The 22,708-nt window shown below is 41.1% G+C and overlaps 1 protein-coding gene across 2 annotated transcripts in view; it reads left to right on the forward strand.

Moving 5' to 3' along the window:
* The window catches only part of LOC137372058 (integrin alpha-6-like), a 119,238-nt gene extending 97,080 nt beyond the window's left edge, over positions 1-22,158 (forward strand). The window contains exons 15-26 of one of the 2 annotated variants that reach the window (XM_068035415.1): positions 2,677-2,866; positions 4,354-4,434; positions 4,644-4,723; positions 6,173-6,247; positions 6,377-6,479; positions 6,689-6,862; positions 8,454-8,564; positions 8,649-8,765; positions 8,872-8,970; positions 11,736-11,861; positions 17,374-17,511; positions 19,930-20,010. In XM_068035415.1, coding sequence (XP_067891516.1) covers positions 2,677-2,866; positions 4,354-4,434; positions 4,644-4,723; positions 6,173-6,247; positions 6,377-6,479; positions 6,689-6,862; positions 8,454-8,564; positions 8,649-8,765; positions 8,872-8,970; positions 11,736-11,861; positions 17,374-17,484 — 1,267 coding nt within the window. In that variant the 3' untranslated portion in view covers positions 17,485-17,511; positions 19,930-20,010. Of the gene's footprint in view, positions 1-2,676; positions 2,867-4,353; positions 4,435-4,643; positions 4,724-6,172; positions 6,248-6,376; positions 6,480-6,688; positions 6,863-8,453; positions 8,565-8,648; positions 8,766-8,871; positions 8,971-11,735; positions 11,862-17,373; positions 17,512-19,929 lie in introns of both variants that reach the window. The other variant, XM_068035414.1, reaches the window with a different exon arrangement.
* The last annotated feature ends 550 nt before the right edge of the window (positions 22,159-22,708 follow it).

Below are 22,708 nucleotides of genomic sequence, written 5' to 3' on the forward strand. Positions count from 1 at the left end.
TCCTGACCTACAGCTAATACTGGGATGTTACTTGTATCCTCAATAGTGAAGACCACTGCAAAATATATGTTCAATTCATCTGCCATCTCCTTATTATCCATTATTAATTCCCAGACTCACTTTCTATAGGACTAATGCTCACTTTGTTAACTCTTTTATTTTTTAAATATCTATAGAAACTCTTACTATCTGTCTTTATATTTCTAGCTAGCTTTCTCTCGTACTCTAATTTTACCTTCCTTATCACTCTTTTAGTCATTCTTTGCTGTTTTTTATATCTTTGCTGTTTCTTAATCTGCTGTGGGACTGGAGTCACATGTAGGCCAGACCTGGTAACCACAGCAGATTCCCTTCCCTAAAGGACATTCATGAACCAGATGGTTTTTTTATGACAATCCAGTGGTTTCATGGTCAGCATTACTGAGACTAGTTTTTTTTTTAAATTCCACCAGCTGCCGTGGTGGGATTTGAACTCATGTCCCCAGAGCATTAGTCAGTGCCTCTGGATTACTAGTCCAGTAACATTACCACTATGCCACTGTCCCCACCATATCAAGAAATGGCTAAGCGCAATGGATACTGCAAAGGCTATGGGTCCCAACAACATCCCAGCTGCAGTGCTGAAGACTTGTGCTCCAGAACTTGTCATACCCCTAGCCAAGCTGCTTCAAAACAGCAACAACACTGGTTGCTATCTGACAATGTGGAAAATTGCCCAGGTATGTCCTGTACACAAAAATCAGGACAAATCCCATCTGGCCAATTACCAGCCCATCAATCTTTTCTCAATCATCAGCACAGCAATGGAAGCTGTCATGGACAGTGCTATCAAGTGGCACTCACTCAACAATAACTTGCTCACCAATGCTCAGTTTCAGTTCCAGAAGGCTCCAGACCTCATTACAGCATTGGTCCAGACATAAACAAAAGAGCTGCATTCTAGAGGTGAGGTGAGAATCAATGCCCTTGACATCAAGGCAACAATTGAGCAAGTGTGTCACCAAGGAGCCCTAGTAAAATTGAAGTCAATGGGAATCAGGGGGAAAATTCTCCATTGGTTGGAGTCACACCTAGCATAAAGGAAGATGGTGTGGTTGTTGGAGTCCAATCATCTTAGTCCCAGGACACTGCTGCAGGAGTTCCTCAGGATAGTATCCTGGGCCCCACCAGCTTCAGCTGCTTTATCAGTGACCTACCTCCATCATAAGGTCAGAAGTGGGGATGCTCACTGTGCAATTCGCATGCAACTCTTCTGATAATGAAGCAGTATGTGCCCACAAGCAGTAAGAACTGGACGACATCCAGGCTTGGGCTGTTAGGTGGCAAGTAACATTCATGCCACATGTGTGCCAGGCAATGACCATTTTCAACAAGAGAGAATCTAACCTTCTTCCCTTGTCATTCAACAGCATTGCCATTACTGAATCCCCCACCATCAACATTCTGGGGGCTGCTATTGACCAGAAACTTAACTGGACCAGCCATATAAATACTGTGGCTGCAAGAGCAGGTCAGAGGCTGGGCATTCTGCGGCAAGTAACTCACCTCCTGACTCCCCAAATGCTGTCGTCCATCTACAAGGCACAAGTCAGGAGTGTGATGGAATAATCGCCACTTGCCTGGATGACTGCAGCGCCAACAACATTGAAGAAGCTCGACACCATCCAGGACAAAGCAGCCCACTAGATTGGCACCCTTTCTACCACCTTAAGTATTCACTCCCCCAACCACCAATGCACAGTGGCAGCAGTGTGTGCCATCTACAAGATGCACAGCAGCAACTTGGGAAGGCTCCTTCAACAGCACCTTTCAAACCCGTGAGCTCTACCACCCAGAAGAACAAGCGCAGCAGATACATGGGAACATCACCACCTGCAAGTTCCCCTCCCACTCACACATCATCCTGACTTGGAAATATATCGCTGTTCTTTCACTGTTGCTGAGTCAAAATCCTGGAACTCCTATGTAACAGCACTGTGGGTGTACCAATGCCATGGACTTCAGCGGTTCAAGAAGGCAGCTCACAAGCACCTTTTCAAGGGCAGTTAGGGATGGGCAATAAATGCTAGTGCTGCCAGTGATGCTCACATCCCATGAATGAAATAAAGAAAAAATTGGCTTCAGTCTTCCCAATATTTAATTGGAGGAAACATCTGCTCATCCAGTACTGGATATTGGACAAGCAGTCTGATAGTTTAGAGACAGTGGAGGAGTCGAGAGAGCTGGTGGTGAGGCAGGTGTTGTCAGCATACATGTGAAAACTAATGCTGTGTTTTCAGATGATGTTCCGAAGGGGTGGCATGTAGATGAGAAATAGGAGGAGGCCAAGGCTAGATCCTTGGAACACCAGAGGTAATGGTGCAAGTGTGGGAAGAGAAGCCATTCAAGGTAATACTCTGGATACGATTAGATAGATAAGAATGAAACCAGACAAGAGCAGTCCCAACCAGCTTGACGACAGTATAAAGGTGTTGGAGGTGAATGATGTGGTCAACCGTGTCAAAGGCTACAGCCAGGTCAAGAAGGATGAGGAGCCAAAGTTTACCTTTGTCACAGTCACATAGGATGTCATTTGTGACTTTGATAAGAGCTGTTTCAGAACTGTGGCAGGGCGGGAACCTGATTGGAGGGATTCAAACCATCCAATAAATTCTTTGTACTGTTCTGTTTCTTTAGGGAGAATACTTTTCCAGTATTTAAATTAAGTGACCAGAAGGACATAGTACTGCAAATAACTGTTACTAACAAGCCGTCAGACCCAAAAAGACCAGATCTAAATGGGGATGATGCACATGAAGCTCACCTGATTGCAATATTGCCAGACACTTTAACCTACTCTACATATCGAGTCCTGACATCAACTCAGGTAAGTTCTGAATTATTTTCTCCAATTTCTCCCTTTTTTCATTACTGTCCTGAAGGTGTTGACTCTTGCTGAAATGTGGTTACGTAGATACCAGCAATCCCACATTACCTCATCCCAGTCAACAGGTGAGATAGACAGCAAGTGTGAATAGTTGCTTCATCTTAGCATCATTATAGCCCAGTATTGTCGTCGCCCAATATCGGCATGGAGAATGGGATTCTGGAGTGTGTTACAACCGAGGTAGGAGGAGTGCACTGTCTTTTCTAGTTCCACTTCTGCACAGGTCATAGCATGTATTTAAATGTTTACCCAGTTACTGATTCAGCCAATCATCTATTCTACTCTTTATCCCAGAATAAAATACAGCAACCAAGTTTCTTTAATAAACAACAAAATAATCAGTTTATTATCAAACAAGACTGATCCAGTAATGAAGCAAAGCATTAACACACAGATTGAAATATGAAAGTTCCTTTTTTAAATTCCCCCCACACACACACACATACTGAAAAAAATATAGAAGTTCTCTCTGTAGAGGTCTGTTACAAAAGAAAGACAAAAAAAAGAATACTTTGGCCAAATACATGCTAATTCTTGAAGAAAAAAGAGAAGATATGGAAGGAGATCAGCTATCCCTTTTGTTCAGGCATCTGAGTATACGGAGACGGGCCATGGAGATCTTTTCTAAAGCAGTTCTTTTCAGGCGGGGTTGAGAAGTAACCTGGCAGGTTTGTCCAGCTTCTCAGGAGAGATGCAGCACCAGGGATTTTAGCTCTCCCACACTGGATCTTTTCAGGGTTTCTTCAAAGAGGTAGAGAAAGATGTGAGCTGGGTGGTTTCTTTTTCCTTGGCAGGCAAAACACCAACTGCTTTCAAAAACAGTTCACACCCCAACTGAACTGAAAACAATATCCAAATCCCAAACAGAAAATCAACCTCCTGACCTCCATAAACCTTGACATGTGGCTTCTCTGTAAACATCTTCCCCCCCAAGATTTCTATTGTTTATTGAGCTTAAAGCAGATGATTTCTAGCACATGTTGTTTTCAAAGAACATCTCAAGCGTCCTTTCAATGAACTTGGTAAAAAAAAACACATCCATGGAATCTTTTCAGTTTTAACACAAGTAATAAAAAATAAAATATTTTAAAAATGGAAGTACTTTTGTAATAATTGCAATCAGAATGGGAATCCTGACATATTCTCTCTCTACCCCTGCTGCCTTAAAAGGATTCCAGCAAATTGTAACGCTCCAAGTGAAAACAACTAGCTCACCACAGATTTGGAATTGGATATGGAAATTCTGGTCTATATCAATTAGTACTACACCAGAAAGTACTTTTACCCAATAACCCATTGGTAGAGCTGAATTGCTTAATTTTATTTGATGTCTGTTTTTGTTACGCATTTCTTTTGATTGATCGATTACTTACTGTCAAATGCACAGACATTTTACTTTGCTGTATGGTGTTCTGTTTTTAAATTAGGATAAAATGTCATGTACAGCAAATCAGAATGGGTCTCGAGCAGACTGCGACCTGGGAAATCCCTTAAAGAGAGGATCAGAGGTAAGCTATTCTTCAATTCAACTTTTTATTCTATCTATCTATCTATATATATATATACACACACATATATATTTCACTTGTTTATATTTCCTCAGTGTAAAATCTAACAATTAATATTTGCCTGTTTTCTGAATTAAGCAACTTCTATTTACACATGGCTCTGATTTGTGCTAAACATAAATCTAATACAATAACTGTTTCGGTTTTAGGTTACTTTCTACTTGATCATGAGTACTGCCGGAATTACAATGGACACCAGGAACCTTGGCATCAATCTACAGCTGGAAACGTAAGGCCGACCAATGATGCAATAAAATCAGATAATTTATTTCCTAAAATCTACCAATTCCATATTCTGAGCTTTTGCATCTAAAAATGGAAAGCATTTTATCCACAAGATAACTCTTGTTAACAAATTAGTAAAATAAGCAGTGCCACTGTAATTGAAGTGGTTGCTGTTCCTTCCAGTGCATTCAGTTTAAAGGACACTCAACATTAATTCCCTGTCTTGCTCATTACTTCATGCCTTTACCTAATGTCCATGAATATGTATTACTAGTAATGATTATTGAATAGTGATCGGAGTGGGAACCCAACAGCAGTTACAAAGATCAAATGCCATGGCCAATTAGCTCCAGTTAAAGGCCTGCTCGGATCGGTAAAAAAACCCGACCCGAGCCCGACAGAACCACATCAGACCCGAGCCTGACCCGACCCGAGTCCTTCCATGTTTTCCCGCGCCCGACCCGAGCCCAAACCGACCACCAGAATGTTCACTTTAACTACCTTCTGGTTCCGAATTTGTTTTTCACTTTTTCAGTTTGCGCAGGTAAGCAACAAAAACTGTAATTGGACTTGAAAGGTTGTTTAAAAAGATGAAGATTGGAGCCACGACGTCAGTGCTTGCTTGGTCATTCTGTTAAACAGAAACCCATGGACTTTTGTCCAGACAGATTGTGCCACACTGTACCAGTATCTGTATTGCTTAAAGTAAACACAACAATTGCCCGGAGGCTCAGAAAATATCATTATACGTTACCTAGACTCCTGCTTTACAGGTTGAAATACTTGCTGCAACTTTATCCAGTGAGCAGCTGAGATGCTCACTGGATGCTGAGATTAGTACTGTACTGTATGTGTGTAGACTAGAGTCCTGACAGTGATCATTTTATATTTTTATATAAATACTGTATATTTTATAATAATTAATTACTCAGGACCTTCCTGGTCTCTGCATTTCAGCTGCTCACTGAATAAACTTGCAGCAAGTATTTCAACCTGTGAAGCAGGAGTCCAGGTAATGTATAATATTTTCTGAGCCTGTGGGCAATTGCTGTGTTTATTTACAGCAATACAGATACTGGTACAGTGTGGCACAACTTGTCTGGGCACACCTCCATAGGTTTCTGTTTAACTCATGACCAAATAATCACTGATTTTGTGGCTCCAATCTTCATCTTTGTAAACAACATTTCAAGTCCAATTAATACTGTGTGTGTCCGACCCAGACCCAGAAGAGCGACCGAACCCGACACGTCATCGGGTCCTGCCAGGTTCGGGTCAGTAGCAGGCCTTTAGCTCCAGTGAATACCAACTAACTCAAAACTCAACTTGTGATCTTCATAGTATGTCCAGCATAGCAACTTACTGTCTCAATCAGCTGAGCTATGAAAGGCCCAACTTTCATATTTTGATGCATCTATTATTTTGTGATTGAGGCTTTACGTGACGTTTACAGGACCAGTGAACAGGCTAATCGTTCAACTATCGCTACTGCTCGAGTGGTGATTGAACTACTTTTGTCAATAGTTGGGTAAGTAAGATTTCCTACTTTCTGTCCTTTTGATGTGAATATATTCTCAATATTGTGTGTGAGTGGTGGGTAAAAGGAATGAAATAGTATAAAAATGGAAACATAAGTAACGTCATTCTGTTTGAACAGGGCTGCTAAGCCATCTCAGGTGTATTTTGGAGGTTCTGAGGTAGGTGAGAGCGCTATGATCACTGAAGAGGATGTGGGAAGTTTGATTCAGTATGAGTTCAGGGTAAGTGTGGCACACCTTTTAAAAAATAGGTTACAGTTGAATTTGGCTTCCTGTTTTAAGCAATTCCAAATAATGTGTAAAGTGCTGTTCGTTTAAAACCTTGCCTAGATTAATATAATTCTGGTCATAATGAGGAAGTGACTGTGATTGATTAAGCAATGGAGGGCATTATATTGATTTACACTTTGGAATGTTTTGTTTCCTCACAGATCATTAATCTGGGCACATCACTTAAAACTCTGAACTCTATTTGGCTACAAATTATGTGGCCGAAGGAAATAGCCAATGGAAAATGGCTGCTCTATTTGATGAAAATTGACTCAAAAGGCATCAATAATATACCCTGCCAGCCTGGTGCTGAAATTAATAAACTAAACTTAAAGGTAGTTAATAATTAACTTTTTACTCAAAGCTGAGATTGACTTACAAGATTACTGGGTCTTGTGCTGTAATGAATGCATTGCTTTCTTGGTGAGTTGTGCTGTCACTGACGTTAAGTTGTGTGTTTCACATACAAACAGCCTAAAATGTGCATACAAAAGCAAAATACTGCAGATACTGGAAATCTGAAATAAAAACTCTGATGAAAGGTCATATACACTGTTCCTTTCTCCACAGATGCTGCAAGACCTGCTGAGTAGTTTCTGTTTTTATTAGCCTAAAATGTGTATTTGGTTATTTTTAAATACATAACCTGATGCAGATAGAGTATACCTTTTACAGCAGCCAGCTGTTAACTCTTCCTCATTTAAAAATGGTTTCAATATGTGCTACTTTATTTGACCTTTTGTAAAGCCACATCTAATAGCACAGGGGAAAAATGAGAAACAAGTATTTTGACATATTGGGCTGAATATTACCAGCCCCTCGATGCCGTGGATTACAGCGGGGGTGCCCGTAAAATTCAGTGGGGAGAGGCTCACCTAGGCCCCGACGTCGAGAAGGGCCTGGCGCATATTACCAGCGCTGGCGGGACCTCGATGCAGCCTGGGGCCTTCAATATAAATATTTAACTTAAGATAAATTAAATGTAAATGAACTTACCTGCTGGCAGCGGCTGTCCCACACCGATTTTACGGCCGCACCTCGCATGAGGCGAGACCCTGGTGGGGAAGGGGGAGGAATAAAATTTTCAGGGCGGGAGGGGTGGGGGAGCGGGGAAAACAATTTTTATTGGCTGTGGGGATGGTGGGGAGGGGTTGAAGGGCAACTGTGAGAAGGTTGGGAGGGAAAGTTCGGGTCGGGCATAAAATAAGATCTGTTCATATAGGGCAATGCATAGACCATTGTGGGGGTTGGGAAAGGGCCATCACCTAAGTATTTATTTAATAAAAATTAATTATAATTCACCTTTAAAAATTTAAATCTTTGCTAAAGGCTTAAAGCCCTTTAAAAATGGCGCCTGCGCAGTGGTGCCAGATGCCGTTGCTGGAGACATGGCAGCCATCCCCTCTACATCACTGGGGAGGCCACTCCGCCCCCTGTATTTCGCGGGGGCTCGGCGGCAGCACTTCCGTGTTGGAAGGCCGCCAAGATCAAAGTGCGCCACCGCGGAGCGCAGCACGTTAATAAAATTCAGGCGATTGGCTGTGAAATGTCTATTTGTAGTTCCCTTCACCCATTTATTCTCATCCCTCTGGAGGCGTTGGCGGAGGCGAATAGTCTTTTAGTACCTTGCTCAGATCGCTGTTCTTTCTAGCTATGATCACCTGATAGTGATCAGGATAAGGAACCCAGCATGTCTTTTTTTTCCCATTCCCTAGCTGAGAGTAAGTGAAGGTAGTTGTAACACTCCACAGGCTACACAGGCTGAACTCAGTTAACTCAACATAATTTGGGAATCAAACCTCAATCTTCGTGGCTTGTTTAACTCGTAAATATAAGTTTCTATTGACATTCTTCTATCTATTTACAGGCATAATCTGTGGAGCATTTGGTGACCTTTGTAACCTACATGCAGTTATTTTATTTCAGGAAGCTCCAGGTAAAACAAGGAAAAGAAGGGAGGTTGAGAGCAATGAGTCCAAGAAGAATCCAGGAGTGATTTCCTCCTTCTTCTCCGATGAAAGAAAATATACAACTCTGGTAAGTGCAGATGTTGTTTCAAGACCTGATCTTGGACAAATTCCTTTTGTTTCAAAACTGACTGTTTAATTTCACGTTCTGCAGGAGTGTGGCCCATACAAAAATACTAAATGTATTAATATAAAGTGTCCCCTTCAAGGGCTCAATAGTAATGCTTTCCTGGTTTTACATTCACGACTATGGAACACCACTTTCCTAGAGGTAAATATGAATTTGAATAGTTTGTGCTAATCTTTTGTAAATGTGAGCTTTTAATATTGTTTTTAATGCAATCTTGTTCTTAAATCTGCCTTGTACTGTTTTACAGGAATTTTCCAAGCTGAACTACCTTGATATCATTGTTAAAGCCATGATAACTGTTGAATCTGAGGCCAAAAACATTATGATTAAAAATGCTGAAACTGAGGTAATTTACTCATTGCAGTGATTAGGAAGAAATGAAGTATGTAATTCAGATATAGAAAAAAGCTATCAATGGACAACTTTTGGAAAAATATTTTCTTCTGATTAATTTAAACACTGTGATATATTAAAAGTAAAAATAACATTAACATATAACTACTGAGTAACATTTACTTGAATTAAGGAGTTGTATGAAAGATGTCACCAGGCTTAGATATTATGTATACCAAAACACTAAACAATGTTGGCAAGTAGACAATGGATGGATTAATCACAATTTTCCCAAAAAATTCTATTGTGGGTAAACTTCTAGAGTGCATAATACAGGCTAAAATTAGTAGACTCTTAGAATAATAAGCTGACCAGAGACAGTTAACATGGATTTGTAAAGGGCAGGAAGTATTTGATTAATTGAACTTTTTGAGGAAAGCAGAGGAGTGTATGGGTAAAGAGAATGAGGTAGATGTTTTATCTGTGTGTGTGCACGCATGTTTTTATGCATGTATATATAAAGTGCAATAAAACACATGTGATATAAATAAAGGCACGTGGTATTGAGAGATTATAACCATGCGGATAGAGAGGTGGCTAGGATAATAGAGAGCAAAGTGTAGGTGCAAAAAGTCAGTGGCCTGGGCCCTAAATTCTGGAATTTCCTCGCTAGACTTCTGCCTCTCCACTTCTCTCCTCCTTTTAAGATGCTCCTTAAAACCTATGGGCTGAATTTTATCAGCCCTCTCGGGACGGGCAAGGTGGCATGGGGGCCCATAAAATTGCAAGGGAAGGCGGAGGGGGAGGGGTGGAGTGCCTTTCGCCTTCCTGACAGGATTCAATTTAGTCAGGGGTATGGAAGGCTGTGGACGGCCTTCCCGCCCAGAGGCCAACTGAGGCCCTTAAGTGGCCAATTCATAGCCACTTAAGGGCCTCACCCTACTGCTACTGGCATTTTACCAGTGGCGGACAGCCCTCCACCATGTGGGAAAGCTACCCAGTAATACCAGACGGACTCCATGTGGGCTGATGGTGGGGCTTGCCCTCCTGTATGGGCAGTCTAGCCCACAGAGGGCCCCCAGTGGCAAAGGCCATCCCTGTGCCAACACCCCCTCTCCTGTCCTCAACAACCCATGCCACCCTCACCCCTCACTGGGGTTGCCTAACTGGTCCCGGCAAGCCCGCCCCCACTTACCTCTTCTCCAGGGTCTCCAGCACTGCACCTGGTCCTGGGCCCACTGCAATACCAGCAGTGGCCACCACTGCAGTGGCGCTGCTGGAACTACTAAGCTGCCGGCCCTCTGATTGGCCGACATCTCTTGGAGGTGGGATCCCCGTCCTTAAAGAGACCGGGACCCCAATGCAATCTACTGATCATTCCTCTATAAACAATAACGATGTATGCTTGATGATGGAAAACTCCTTTATCACTTTCTCACTGGAATGGAGAAAACCACAGAACATTCAGACATAAAGAATTTCCATGGAATTCTCTCAATCACCTGCTGCAATTTCGAAATAAATTCAACAGTACCCTAAAGAAACGGCATAAAAAAGTAATTTTTAGCTGTTTCTCCAGTATTGCTGATCTCCTGCTAGAGAAGCCCTGCGGAAATTCCCGGTGTGAATTTTTCATCACGTGTAGCTGTTGAGGCAGAGGCTGTTGGGATAAATTTTCACATACACATTGGAAGCAGGGGTAACACAGGCAGCCAACATACTGGGCAGCATGCCTGCAGCTTTTCAATTTGCACTGCCGATGTGTAATGTTAACTTCTATAATCTCATTTAGAAGGGAATTACATAAATAATTGAAAAGTCAAAACATAAATGGCTATTTGAAAAAAGTAGGGAAATGAGATTTGCGTAGATAGCCCTGGTTGAAAAGTTAGTATTGGAACAGGCTTATGGGCTGAATAGCCTCTTTCTATGCTACAATTTCTAGGTGACATTGCAGATTTAAATGCAGACATAAATCTCAGCATTGCTGTCGTGATTCCAGCGCCATAATTTTCTGTTTCCTTTTTATAAAGTTATCAATAGCTGTTAAATGATCATTATAATGATATTAAACAGCAAACCTTGATAACATGCTCATTTATTACAATTTGCATTGAAATAGTTTGACTATATTATATCTAAAATTAAAATTTCATTTTTAAGCATCTTTAAAACTTCAGAAAGTTGTGAACTGATCTTCTGTGATTCTTACAAATGTCCTTAAGAAGGGAATCTCCCACATTGCACTATTTTTAATCTATTTATAAAGAATTGCTAATAATTTTTAAATGGAGTTTTTTAAACTTACCAAAACAGTTAAAAGCAGACTCCAGGCCTGTATTTGTACTCAGTAAAGCATTGAAATGAAGGCAAGAAGCTTACGAAAAGGAGTTTCCTCTAAGGCCTTCAGCTAAAAGTTCATGGTCCAAGAGGTTGATTTTAAACATGAGTACTACTTACTCAAACAGACAATGACAGCAAAAAGAGTGTCTTATATAATTTGCACATATATTTAATTTAAAGTTGTAATTTGAAACCAAAAGTCATTTTAGTGGTTCCTCCTGCATATTTACTGACATTGCTAGAAGATGCTTCTGGTAAGCATGTCTCATAGGGAATTTGCTGGTCTTTTATGCTTATTAATGATACATCTTCAACATATTTAAATGTTGTATTGTTGTCCCAGTGTGTTTGGTTTGTGCCATTACAGATAGCTAACCATGTGTAAAACAGGAGAACTTTTTTAATGATATTCAACTTTGTAAAATGTTCCTTCAGGTGCGAGTCACAGTGTTCCCTGAGAAAACTGTGAGTCATTATTTTGGAGTTCCTTGGTGGATCATTTTTGTTGCGATCCTGGCCGGAATTTTGATGTTGGCTCTTTTAGTATTTTTATTATGGAAGGTGAGTGGCACTGGCTATGATTTAAGTGGAGCTAAATTCAAAGAAATCAGAAAATCTTCAACCTGTTCCTCATCCAGCAAACCACATGTGGTGGTTGGGATGGGGTACAGCTTAAATTTACAAAATCTGAAAAGGTTTCAGTACACTAAACATCTGGTTAAGTGGATTGTATTTGTATATGAAGGGTACACAACAGGGCATGTTTTTTTTCACTCCACGTTTCCCTCCCTTTTCTCCCCACCTCCTTGACTCTTGTTAGGATCTGGTTCTGTAGGTGCTGGTAGCCTTCTGCTGCCTCTCACTCATGGGGTTATTCTTCATGTGTGAGCCCTGACGGTGAACACTGGCATTACATTCATCTATGGGGAACATCCCAGATGAGCTTGATTCTGTTCTCACGCAAATTTACCTGAACATGCACTTTCCCAGTAGGTCACTAGATGGCAGTCAGGAGCACAATCCCTGATTGGTTTTCTTCCTTCCCAGCCCAGGAAACCCAAGACTCAGTTACTGTGACTGAAAAGCCAACTTTGCACAGACTATGAGTCGAGCCTGGGATCTTGAGGTGTTTATGGCATAATCTGACACATTAACAGTTCCTGTGTTTTTCCTTCCTCTTAAGGTGCTGACTGTTCACTGGAGTGCAGTTCCAGGAAAGCTGGGACCTCCCTGGTAGCTCACTTAAATGGCATTCTTCATTTGTGAGCCCAGACAGTGATTGTCAGCAGACTATTCAACTGTGGAGGGAATCATAGCTGAGCCTAGTCCTACCCTCACCATACACACACATGTTTATTCTAGCAGAGATCACTGGATTCCAATCCAGTAGGATCCTTGGATAATTTATTTTTATCTGACTCCCTATTGCAGAAGTTTTGACATAAAATTACCTCAGCTCAGTTTTTTTAATGGTTACAGCACCGAAGGAGGCCAATTGGCTCATCAAGTCTGTGCCAGCTCTGCAAAAGCAATTTTCCTAGTCCCATATCCCCACCCTTTCCCCTTGGCCCTGCAATTTTTTTCTTTTTCAGATAATTATCCAATTCTCTTTGAAAGCCACAGTTGAATCTGCCTCCACCACCCTCACAGGCAGTGCTTTCCAGATCCTAACCACTCATTGCGTAAAAGTCACTCTTGGTTCTTTTACCAATTGTCTTAAATCAGTGTCCTCTGGTCCTCAACCTTTCCACCAATGGGAATAGTTTCTCTTGATCTACTGTGTCTTCAACGCTCATCACCCCTCATATCAAATCTCCTCCCAACCTTCTCTGAGGATAACAGTCCCAGCTTCTACTATCTATCAACGTAACTGAAGTCCCTCATCCCTAGAACCAGTCCCGTAAATCTTTTGTGCACCCTCTCTAAAGCCTTCACATCCTTCCTAAAGTGCAGTGCCCAGAATTGGACACACAATTCCAGCTGAGGCCGAACCAGCATTTTATAAAGTTTCATCATAACATCCTTGCTTTTGTACTCTATGTCTTTATTTATAAAGCCCAGGATCTCATGTGACATTTTAACCACTTCCTCAACTTGCTCTGCGACCTTCAACAATTTGTGCACATATACCCCCAGGTTTCTCTGTTCCTGCACATCCTTTAGAATTGTACCTTGCAGTTTATATTGCCTCTCGTCGTTCTTCCTACCAAAAAGAAGCACTTCACATTTCTCTGCGTTAAATTTCATTTGCCCTTTCCACCAGTCTATGTCCTCAAGAGGTCTATCGCTTTCCTCCTCACAGTTCACTGTGTGTCAGTTTTGTGTCATCTGCAAATTTTGAAAGTGTGCCCTGAACATTCAAGTCTAAGTCATTAATACATATCAAAAAAAGCAGTGGTCCTAGTATGTACCCCTTAGGAAATCCAATATATACTTTGCTCCAGTCCAAAAACAACCATTTACCACTAGTCTGTTTCCTGTCACTCAGCCATGCAGCCAGCTTCCTATCCATGCTGTCACTGTCCATTTTATTCCATGGGCTTCAACTTTGCTGATATGCCTATTATGTGGCACTTCATCAAATGCCTTTTGGAAGTCCATACACACCACATCAACCACATTACCCTCATCAACCCTCTCCGTTACCTCATCAAAAAAACTCAATCAATTTTAGTTAAGCATGAGTTGCCTTTTAACAAATCTATGCTGGCTTTCTTTAATTAATCCACACTTGCCCAAGTGACTATTAATTTTGTCCAGGATTATTATTTCTAAAAGCTTTCCCACCACCGAGGTTAAACTGACTGGTCTGTAGTTGCTGGGTTTATCCTTACACCCTTTCTTGAACAAGGCTGCACCAATTGCAGACAGTCCTCTGGTACTGCCCCTTGTATCTAAGGAGAATTGGAAGATTATGGCCAATACTTTCTTAATTGCCACCCATACTTCTGTCAGCATCCTCGGATACATCCTATTCAGTCCTGGTGATTTATCAACTTTAATACAGCCAGCCTTTCTAATACCTCCTCTTTATCAATTTTAGCTCACCCAGTATCTCAACTACCTCCTCTTTCACTATGGCTTTAGCAGCATCCTCTTCCTTGATAAAGACAGATGCAAAGTACTCATTTAGTACCTCAGCCATGCCCTCTGCCTCCATGCGCAGGTCTCCTTTTTGGTCCCTACTTGGTCCCACACACCTCCTCTTACTAATTGACTACTATTTATATGCCTACAGAAGACTCCTGGAAACCCTTCCATGTGAACTGCCAGTCTCTTCTCATACTCTCTCTTGGTCTCTCTCATTTCTTTTTTCACTTCCCCCCTCCGAACTTTCTATATTCAGCCTGGTTCTCACTTGTATTATCAATCTGACATCTGTCATACGCAGCCTTTTATTGCTTTATCTTACTCTCTATCTCTTTCATCATCCAGGGAGCTCTGGCTTTGGTTGCCCTATCTTTCCCCATCATGGGAAAGTATCTAGACTGTATCTGAACCATTTCTTCTTTAAAGGCAGCCCACTTTTCAATTACAGTTTGGATTTCAATTTACCCAGGACAAACCTGTTCTCAACCCACTGAAATTGGCCTTCCTCCAATTAAGTATTTTTACTCTAGATTGCTCCATGTCTTTTCCATAGCTAACCTAAACCTTATGATACTATCATCACTATTCCCTAAATGTTCTCCTACTGACATTTGACCCACCTCATTGCCCAGAACCAGATCCAGCAATGTCTCCTTGTTGGGCCAGAAACATAATGATCAACAATATTCTCCTGAACGTACTTCAGAAACTCTTCCTCCTCTCTGCCCTTAAACTGTACCAGTTTATATGAGCATAATTGAAGTCCCTATTAACACTATTTTATTGTTACTCTCTGTAATTACCCTACAAATTTGCTCCTCTGTATCTCTCCCCAGTTAGTAACCTATAGAGTACACGCAGTAGTGTAATGGCAGCTCTATTGTTTCTTAACTCTAACCAATAGATTCTGTCCTTGTCCCGTCCAGGACAGCCTGTCTCTCCAGCACCGTAATGTTCTCCTTAATCAATACTGCCACCCCTCCAGTTATCTTTCCTTCTTCATCTTTCCCGAACACTTAGTATCCAGGAATATTTAGTACCAAGCCCTGCCCTTTTTTGAGCCAGGTCCCCGTTATCCCCACAACATCATGTTCCCAAATGGTGATTTTCAGCTGCAGCTCACTGACCTTATTTACCATGCTTTGAACATTTACATACATGCACAATAAACCTAATTTAGACCTTATTGTATTACCTCTTAGTCTAACCCCCACCTAAAACGTTATTATTTCTTACTCTAGTACTATTTGTCTTTCCCAATCCTTTGAGCACCTTGTTTCATCCTAGTTCCCATCCCCCTACCAAATTAGTTTAAAATTTGCCAACAGCACTAGCAAACCCCACCATGAAGACATTGGTCCCAACTCTGTTGAGATGCAACCCGTCCAGCCTATACAGGTTCAACCTTCTCCAGAACCAGTCTCAATGTCTCAGGAATCTAAAGCCCTCCCTCCTGCACCATCCCTTGATCTGCTCTATCCTCCTATTTCTATCCTTGCTGGCATGTGTCGCTGGGAGCAATCCGGAGATTACTACCTCTGAGGGCCTGCTTATTAATCTCTTTCTAGCTCCCTAAAATCTGTCTGCAGGATCTCTTCCCTCTTTCTACCAATGTCATTGGTACCAATATGGACCATGACCTCTGTTTGTTCACCCTAATCGCTCAGAATGCACTTCAGCCACTCAATGGCATCTTTTACCCTGGCACCAGAGAGGCAACCTACCATCCTGGAATCACGTCTGCAGCCACAGAAACGCCTGTCTGTCTCCCTAACTATTGAATCCCCTAACAATATTGATTTCCCAATCTGCCTCCTTCCTCCTCCCCCATTCAGCTGGAGCCACCTGTGGTATCATGGACATGGCCTTGGCTCTGCCTACATTCCCCAGAGGAACCATCACCCTCAGAACTGAATACCAGTTGGAGAGTGAGATGCACCCGGAATTCCTGCATTACTTGCCTGATCCTCCTTGATGATCTGGCAGTCATCCATTTCTTGTCTGTCTGCACACTCTTAAGCTGTGGGGTAACCACCTTCAGAAACGTGCTTTCCACATGGCTCTCAGCTCCGCAGATGCACCGCAGTGACGTCCACTCATGTTCAAGCTGAAAGAAACGGAGCGCAAACTCACCCAGCTGACGATACATCCTCCACATATGGTTATCCAGACATGAGAAGCGTCCTGGAGTTCCCACATGGAACAGGATGTGCATCTGATGGGACTGAGGTGTCCTGCCATGCCTCTATTTGTTAGACAACTCACTAAACATCAGTAATAAAACATAAGGCTTTTTAAAAATAAAACTTAAGATTTAAAAGTTAAACCTCATTTTTTTAAAACCCGTTTTAATTAATCTAGTTCCTTATCTTAGATCCTTATCTCAATACTTGCCATCGATCACAGTCTTTGTTTCCTCGGATTCTGCCGCTTTTTTCTTGCTTTGCTGAGTTCAGCTAATTCAGCACAGAGCTGAAACCTTTCTGGTTATAATTTCTGAGTGATGCCTTTGTTCACTAATATATGGGGTGGGTGGAGATTTACTTTTTACATACCTCATTGAGTTCTGTTGTGGACCTTTACATTAGGATGCTTGATACTGAGAGATAATGGACAATGTTGTGGTAATTGATTGGACCTTGTTGCAGTGCAGAAAGACATACCACTGTACACAAACCACTAATTTTCAGGTAACACACATAGGGGTTTCAAAGGTGGCTTTGATACTGTAATCATTTTAATAAACTGTGATGTGTCAGAATATAAGGCACTTGTAATTATTATTTCAGTGCCAAGTAGGCATTTCCTCTATTCTCATGTTTTAAAAAAGTGCATTTTATAAACATCTGAGGATTCTGTATTGAATCAACATGTACTCTAAAATTGCACACATTACTGTTAATTGTGCAGCTTTTAACCGTAGTGTGTACTGATAAGTGGCTCTAAAAAAATCTTGATTATTACGCAAATTGTTTCCTTGTAGTGTGGTTTCTTCGGCAAAAGCAGAAAAGATTCTCACTATGATGCCAGGTATCACAAGGCTGAGATCCATGTTCAGCCATCTGACAAAGAAAGACTTACTACTGATGCATAATGTTGACTCGCTTCACTCATTGATTTGGTAAATAGTCCATTGGTCTCCGATTCATGGCTTGGAGGGGCATGGTGTGTGGAGCTTGGCATCATTTTACTCTTCCTCTTACTCAAAGGGGGACACAATTGCACAGATTAACAGCATTAACATCTAACCAAATCCCGTGTTTGGTCATTTAGTTGCTTTATTATGTTGGGTTTTTGGCGGTGGGAACATACAAGTTGTTCTGACATTAAAATAAATGAGAAAACAATTTTGAACAGATGTGTTAGCATCGCTTACCCTATTCAAAGTTGTACAATTTTTAAGTTTAGGATCTGGTTTTAACATGCAATTATTAACTATATCTGAATTTATAATATCGTTCTTCACTAAGAAGAATATGCAAATTTAAAAAGCATCTCTACGTTATACTCTAGATATTGTAACACAGTGCTGCTATTGGAACTTTAGGTAGTCTTACAACTTCACTGCAGCCTTTAATGGTCTTTGCATGAAACTTCTGGTGTGGAAAATGGTGCTTAATCTTTAGGCTACTGGAAATGGGAATTTTCACTCTTGAGTTCTTTTGCAGCTTCCAGCTTTCAGAATTGATATCTAAAAGATCTTTCTATAGCTTCACTCGGTTGCCGTTTGAAATGTTGCTGATAGAATGATAAATTTGCTGCATGTTTATATTGCACTTTTTGTTGTGTACATTATTGAACCACCTTTTAGGCCTTGTTTGATATCCAATTACTAAATGATATTTCTGGTGAGATATTTATAGTCTGTATTTATTTTCTTTTTGTGAGCCAAAATATATTTTAAAAATGAAGCCAACGTTTGGAGTCAAGGGTGCAGCAAAACCTTTGCAGTTTGGGAAAGAGTGACTCTGCAGAATTTTCTGTTGCAAACATAGTATTTGATGGAGTTAGATTTATCGAACGAAGGAACAAGTTCATCCCTTAAATCTCAAAAAAAATTACGCTGCTGCATAAAGTCTAGATTAGTATAAATTAGATAGGTGTTAGTTTTTACACCTGTGAACATGAGAAATTTCTGCTGAAAACAAATCTGTTAAACAGTACCTGACCAATTAACAGACTCACCTAGGAGCTAAACAGTAATTTTCCTTTGTCATGTTAAAACCTCTACATGAAAACTGACAAGTTTAGCTTTTTGTGGTCAATTTTCTTCCCTCTGTCTTGTGTCTTGCAGGACTATGGGTTAATGGGCAGGGTTGGCCTTCCGCTACCTCATCCAAATAGGCATTGATTGTGTATGAACGTTCACAGTGTGTTGGCAGGCTGTTTGACCAAGGAGGTCTTGTAGCTGAATCCAATGTTGTCCTCATTCAGCATTCATAGATGTGCACTTCTAACAGAAGTCACTGATCAGTGACCAAGAATCAGAATTTTGTTTTGAATTACTTTATCTTCGGGAATGATGTCAATTGTAGCTCTCTGCCACTCTGGCCGAGATCTGCATAGGCCGAGGGCTGAATTTTCAAAGACCCACAGGGGCAGGAACCAGAACGGACCCGATTTGAAAATCATGATCCCAGAGGTCGTCTCCGGAAGCCGACATCTCCAGGACAGTGCGTAATTTTCAATGTGGGGGAGGTAGGGAAGGATCAAGGAAGTTGCTCACCTCCAATTAAAGCCCAATTAAACTCCTTTAGGAGCTGGTTAAGGGACCGGTGCATTCGGGAAGGCAATTTTCAATTCTGATTTTGGTGATCCCGACCAGTCTGGTGCACATTAGCGCACAGCTGTTGGTGTTGCTGCGCGACCAAATAAACTTTATTAAAAAGTGTGATGGAAATAAATTTGAAGGGCCAGCTAGCGCCGAGTCAAGTGCTGTATCTCCACTTGGCCTCCATGGCCACTTCCCTTCCTCGTCTCTATCCTGACCCTTTCACGAGCTGCCTGCACTCCACGACAAAGCTGCAGCAACCCCCAACATGACTGCCGCCTGCCTTTGGCACTGGTCCCAGCCAGGCAGCTCCTACGTCCTGGAGGCATCAGTGCCTCTAATTGGGCACTGAGCTCACCTCCTGCCCAAATATGGCATTTACATTCCAAGATCGTTTCCCGAAAGCAATGCTGCTGAAGGGCAGGGGTCACAACACTGAATTGCTCCGAGTGTTGGGTTCCTGACTCCGGAACAAAAATCCAGCCCCACGTGTCAAATCTGAGATCTGCCCTGTACTGTTTAGTACTAAACTTAATTTTTAAAATAACTGTTATAGAATAAATTGCTGATCATAACTACAGCTATTCTATTCCGTTATTGCTCAGCAGGATGGCAAGTACTTTAAGTGACTGACACAAAATGTTTCATTCCTGTGTGGTATGCTTCTTAATTAGAATATGCCTCTGGAGGATTGGTGTATTTCCTGGCAGAGGGTACAGGATTATAAACCACTGATTCTTTTATTCCTACATTTCCCCTTGTTCACAGTGTGGATTTTTTAAACGTTCCCGTTATGAGGACAGTGTTCCACGGTACCATGCAGTCCGAATCCGGAAAGAGGAGCGACAACAACCCTTTGAGGATGGAAAATTGAAAAAAAAACATGAGAAAAAACAATGGATGACAACGTGGCAGGAAAATGAGAGCTACTCCTAGGAACCTTTATTTTTGTTTTCTTGAAATTATTGAATTTATGTTTAAGTACATCCAGAATGCCTTCTGAAGTGTATGGTTTTTAGAATGTTCATGCTTGACAAATTTTGGCGCATAAGATTTGCCTTGCAAACCAAGTGCCTATGCATTCCAGTATGGGATTGAATTAGTATCTGCTCCAGAATATAGGTGTGAAAAAAACTTCTAATTCCATTCAGTAACGTTTTGGTCTTTGCCATTTTTTAAAATCTGAAGTAATGTGCAATAGTCAACTGTGCAACTGACTATTGATTTTTCAATTGATGAATGTGTTTCAGTATTGCCAGGACCCAGTTTGTGTGTTTAGAAAAATAGTCAACATTTTGAACTGGGATTGAAAAAAACTGTACATTTTTGTAAATAGTTATATATTTTAGAATGTCCTGGTATTTATTTTGTCATAAATTGTGTCCTTTTAGTAATAATTAGTATGGCCACAGATGACTAGGTTTCCCATCAGGGAAAAAATGTTCTGGATGTAAAAATGGACAACCTTTTGCTCTGTTCAATATTTTTAGTGAAGACGTAGACTTGACTGAGAAGCGTTTAATATCTGGAGAAAGTGCTATCGGACTATTTGTCTTTGTTTAGTTTTACTCTGAGTTAGCTTTACCCTCCATATACTACTGAAAAGGGAAAGAGAAAAGACATTTTATTGAACTTGTTAAAATTGACCTGGTGCAGCATTCAAATCAAAAAGTGAGTATTTCTTTCCTTGCCAGACCTGAGCATAGGCATTCCTCTGTCTGTAAAATTAAAGGAATAATTCTCAGACTAGATTGTATTTATCTTCAATTTTACATGCAGAGAAAAGTATATACCTGAGTTAGTAAGCTAGAGGAAAGGGACAGCAGAGAAAGAAGGGAATACTCTTGAGGTGTTTTCTGCCGGAGAGCATGAATGTAGTTACTGCTGGTGAGCACATCACATTGGAGGAGGAAGAGAGGATGGCATGGAATGCAAAAGGCAGAGGATGTGCCCAATTAGCTGTAGGTACTAACCCAGGGAGTGGGTCCACTGCAATTGTCAGCTGTCTGGGTATGATAGAGGAACGGTGCATGAGAAAACACAGGCTGACCAGGGGCCACACGTTTGTGATAAAGAATTGTGAGGATTATTAACCATCTGCCAGGCTCGAGAGTCGCAGAGAGGACCACCATTCTCTCCATTTTTATACCACAAGGACTTTCCAGGCACCCATTGTGTAGGGGTCAGCCACCTCGTTTGTCTTTCAGATAACTAAATGCTTCATTTCCTATATAACTGAAATGTCACAGACTGCAAAACTAATTAAAATGAATTGTTAGTTTTCTGAAGTTTTCATAACTGTGTAATCTGTTTTCCCCTTGTACTTTGAACTTCTCCACACTGCTTGTACATTTGCACCACTACAAAGGTCTCCCCTAGCTGATGGTGTAGCACAGTTGGGTGCCTGCATAGCCGACTGGTGAGCTGCAAGAAATACAGAGGAACTGCTATCCATACCTGTGATTAACCCTGATGGTTTTTGCACCAGTACTAGGCTATTTTTGCTGGGGGCTTCTTGCTTTCATGCTAACCTGCAGCAGGTACTAGCCCAGGCAATGGGACTGCTGCAACAGAATACTTCATGCAGGGCTGCATGATGGCAAAGAGCTGCTCATGACGTGAGGACTTTATTTGTGCCGCCACTGGAAGGCATTTCATGAGAGCAGTGGGGATTTACGAGGTCTTAGGCTGTCTGCCATGATTGCCTATAATTCTTCTCCAAGGAATTAAAGCTAGTCATGATTGCATCTTCAAGTTTGCATCCTAAAGCTTCCATAACAGCAGTGCAAATGTTCATGAATGATTTTCCTTGTGCACTGCTCCACTGTAGCCTGGTATCGCCTGCATAACTTCTATCAGCAGTGCAGGTATCACTGGTGTGTCATGTGCCTAATGGCAAGCTGCATTGTAAATAAGTATTTGCCTAACTATTCCAGTATCCTTATTAACATGTCTCTGTGGCGCTAATATTTTTTGAATACATTTTTGATAACTGTTGCATTCCTTCATGTGTATATATGTTCTGTGCTCATTCTTTTCTGCAAGATTCATGCCTTTTTACTTTAATAAGCTTGCAACAAGACACTGCATTGGTTTTTTTCATGACATATAACCTTCTCTGTTCTCTCATTTTACACAGCTGGAAGGCATTTTTCCCCACCAGAAATCTGCATCCATTTCTACATTGCAATAGTTACCAGTACATTTGGACGCAGTTTATTAAAAACAAACATTAACATTTATAACAGTTGATTGGCTGACCAGATCACATTCTCAAAAATCCTCTTCCTAATCCAGGCCTTACTGTAATTTCATTATTGGGGTTGTGATTTCAGTTAAATATGGATATTTTATTTTTCTTAAGCAGAGCAGATTATAGACCCACATTTGTTATTTATCTATTATAAGCATGATAAGACGGTACCCTTGAGAAAGGGTTACATTTTTAAAGTTTATAACTGATTTATGTTGGAAGAAATATTATCATTTTTAGGTGCAAATGTCAAGTACTTTAATTTTGTCATTTCATAAATCTGCTTTTAAAATG

This window comes from Heterodontus francisci, chromosome 7 (genome assembly GCF_036365525.1).
Source record: "Heterodontus francisci isolate sHetFra1 chromosome 7, sHetFra1.hap1, whole genome shotgun sequence".
Taxonomy (NCBI): Eukaryota; Metazoa; Chordata; class Chondrichthyes; order Heterodontiformes; family Heterodontidae; genus Heterodontus; species Heterodontus francisci.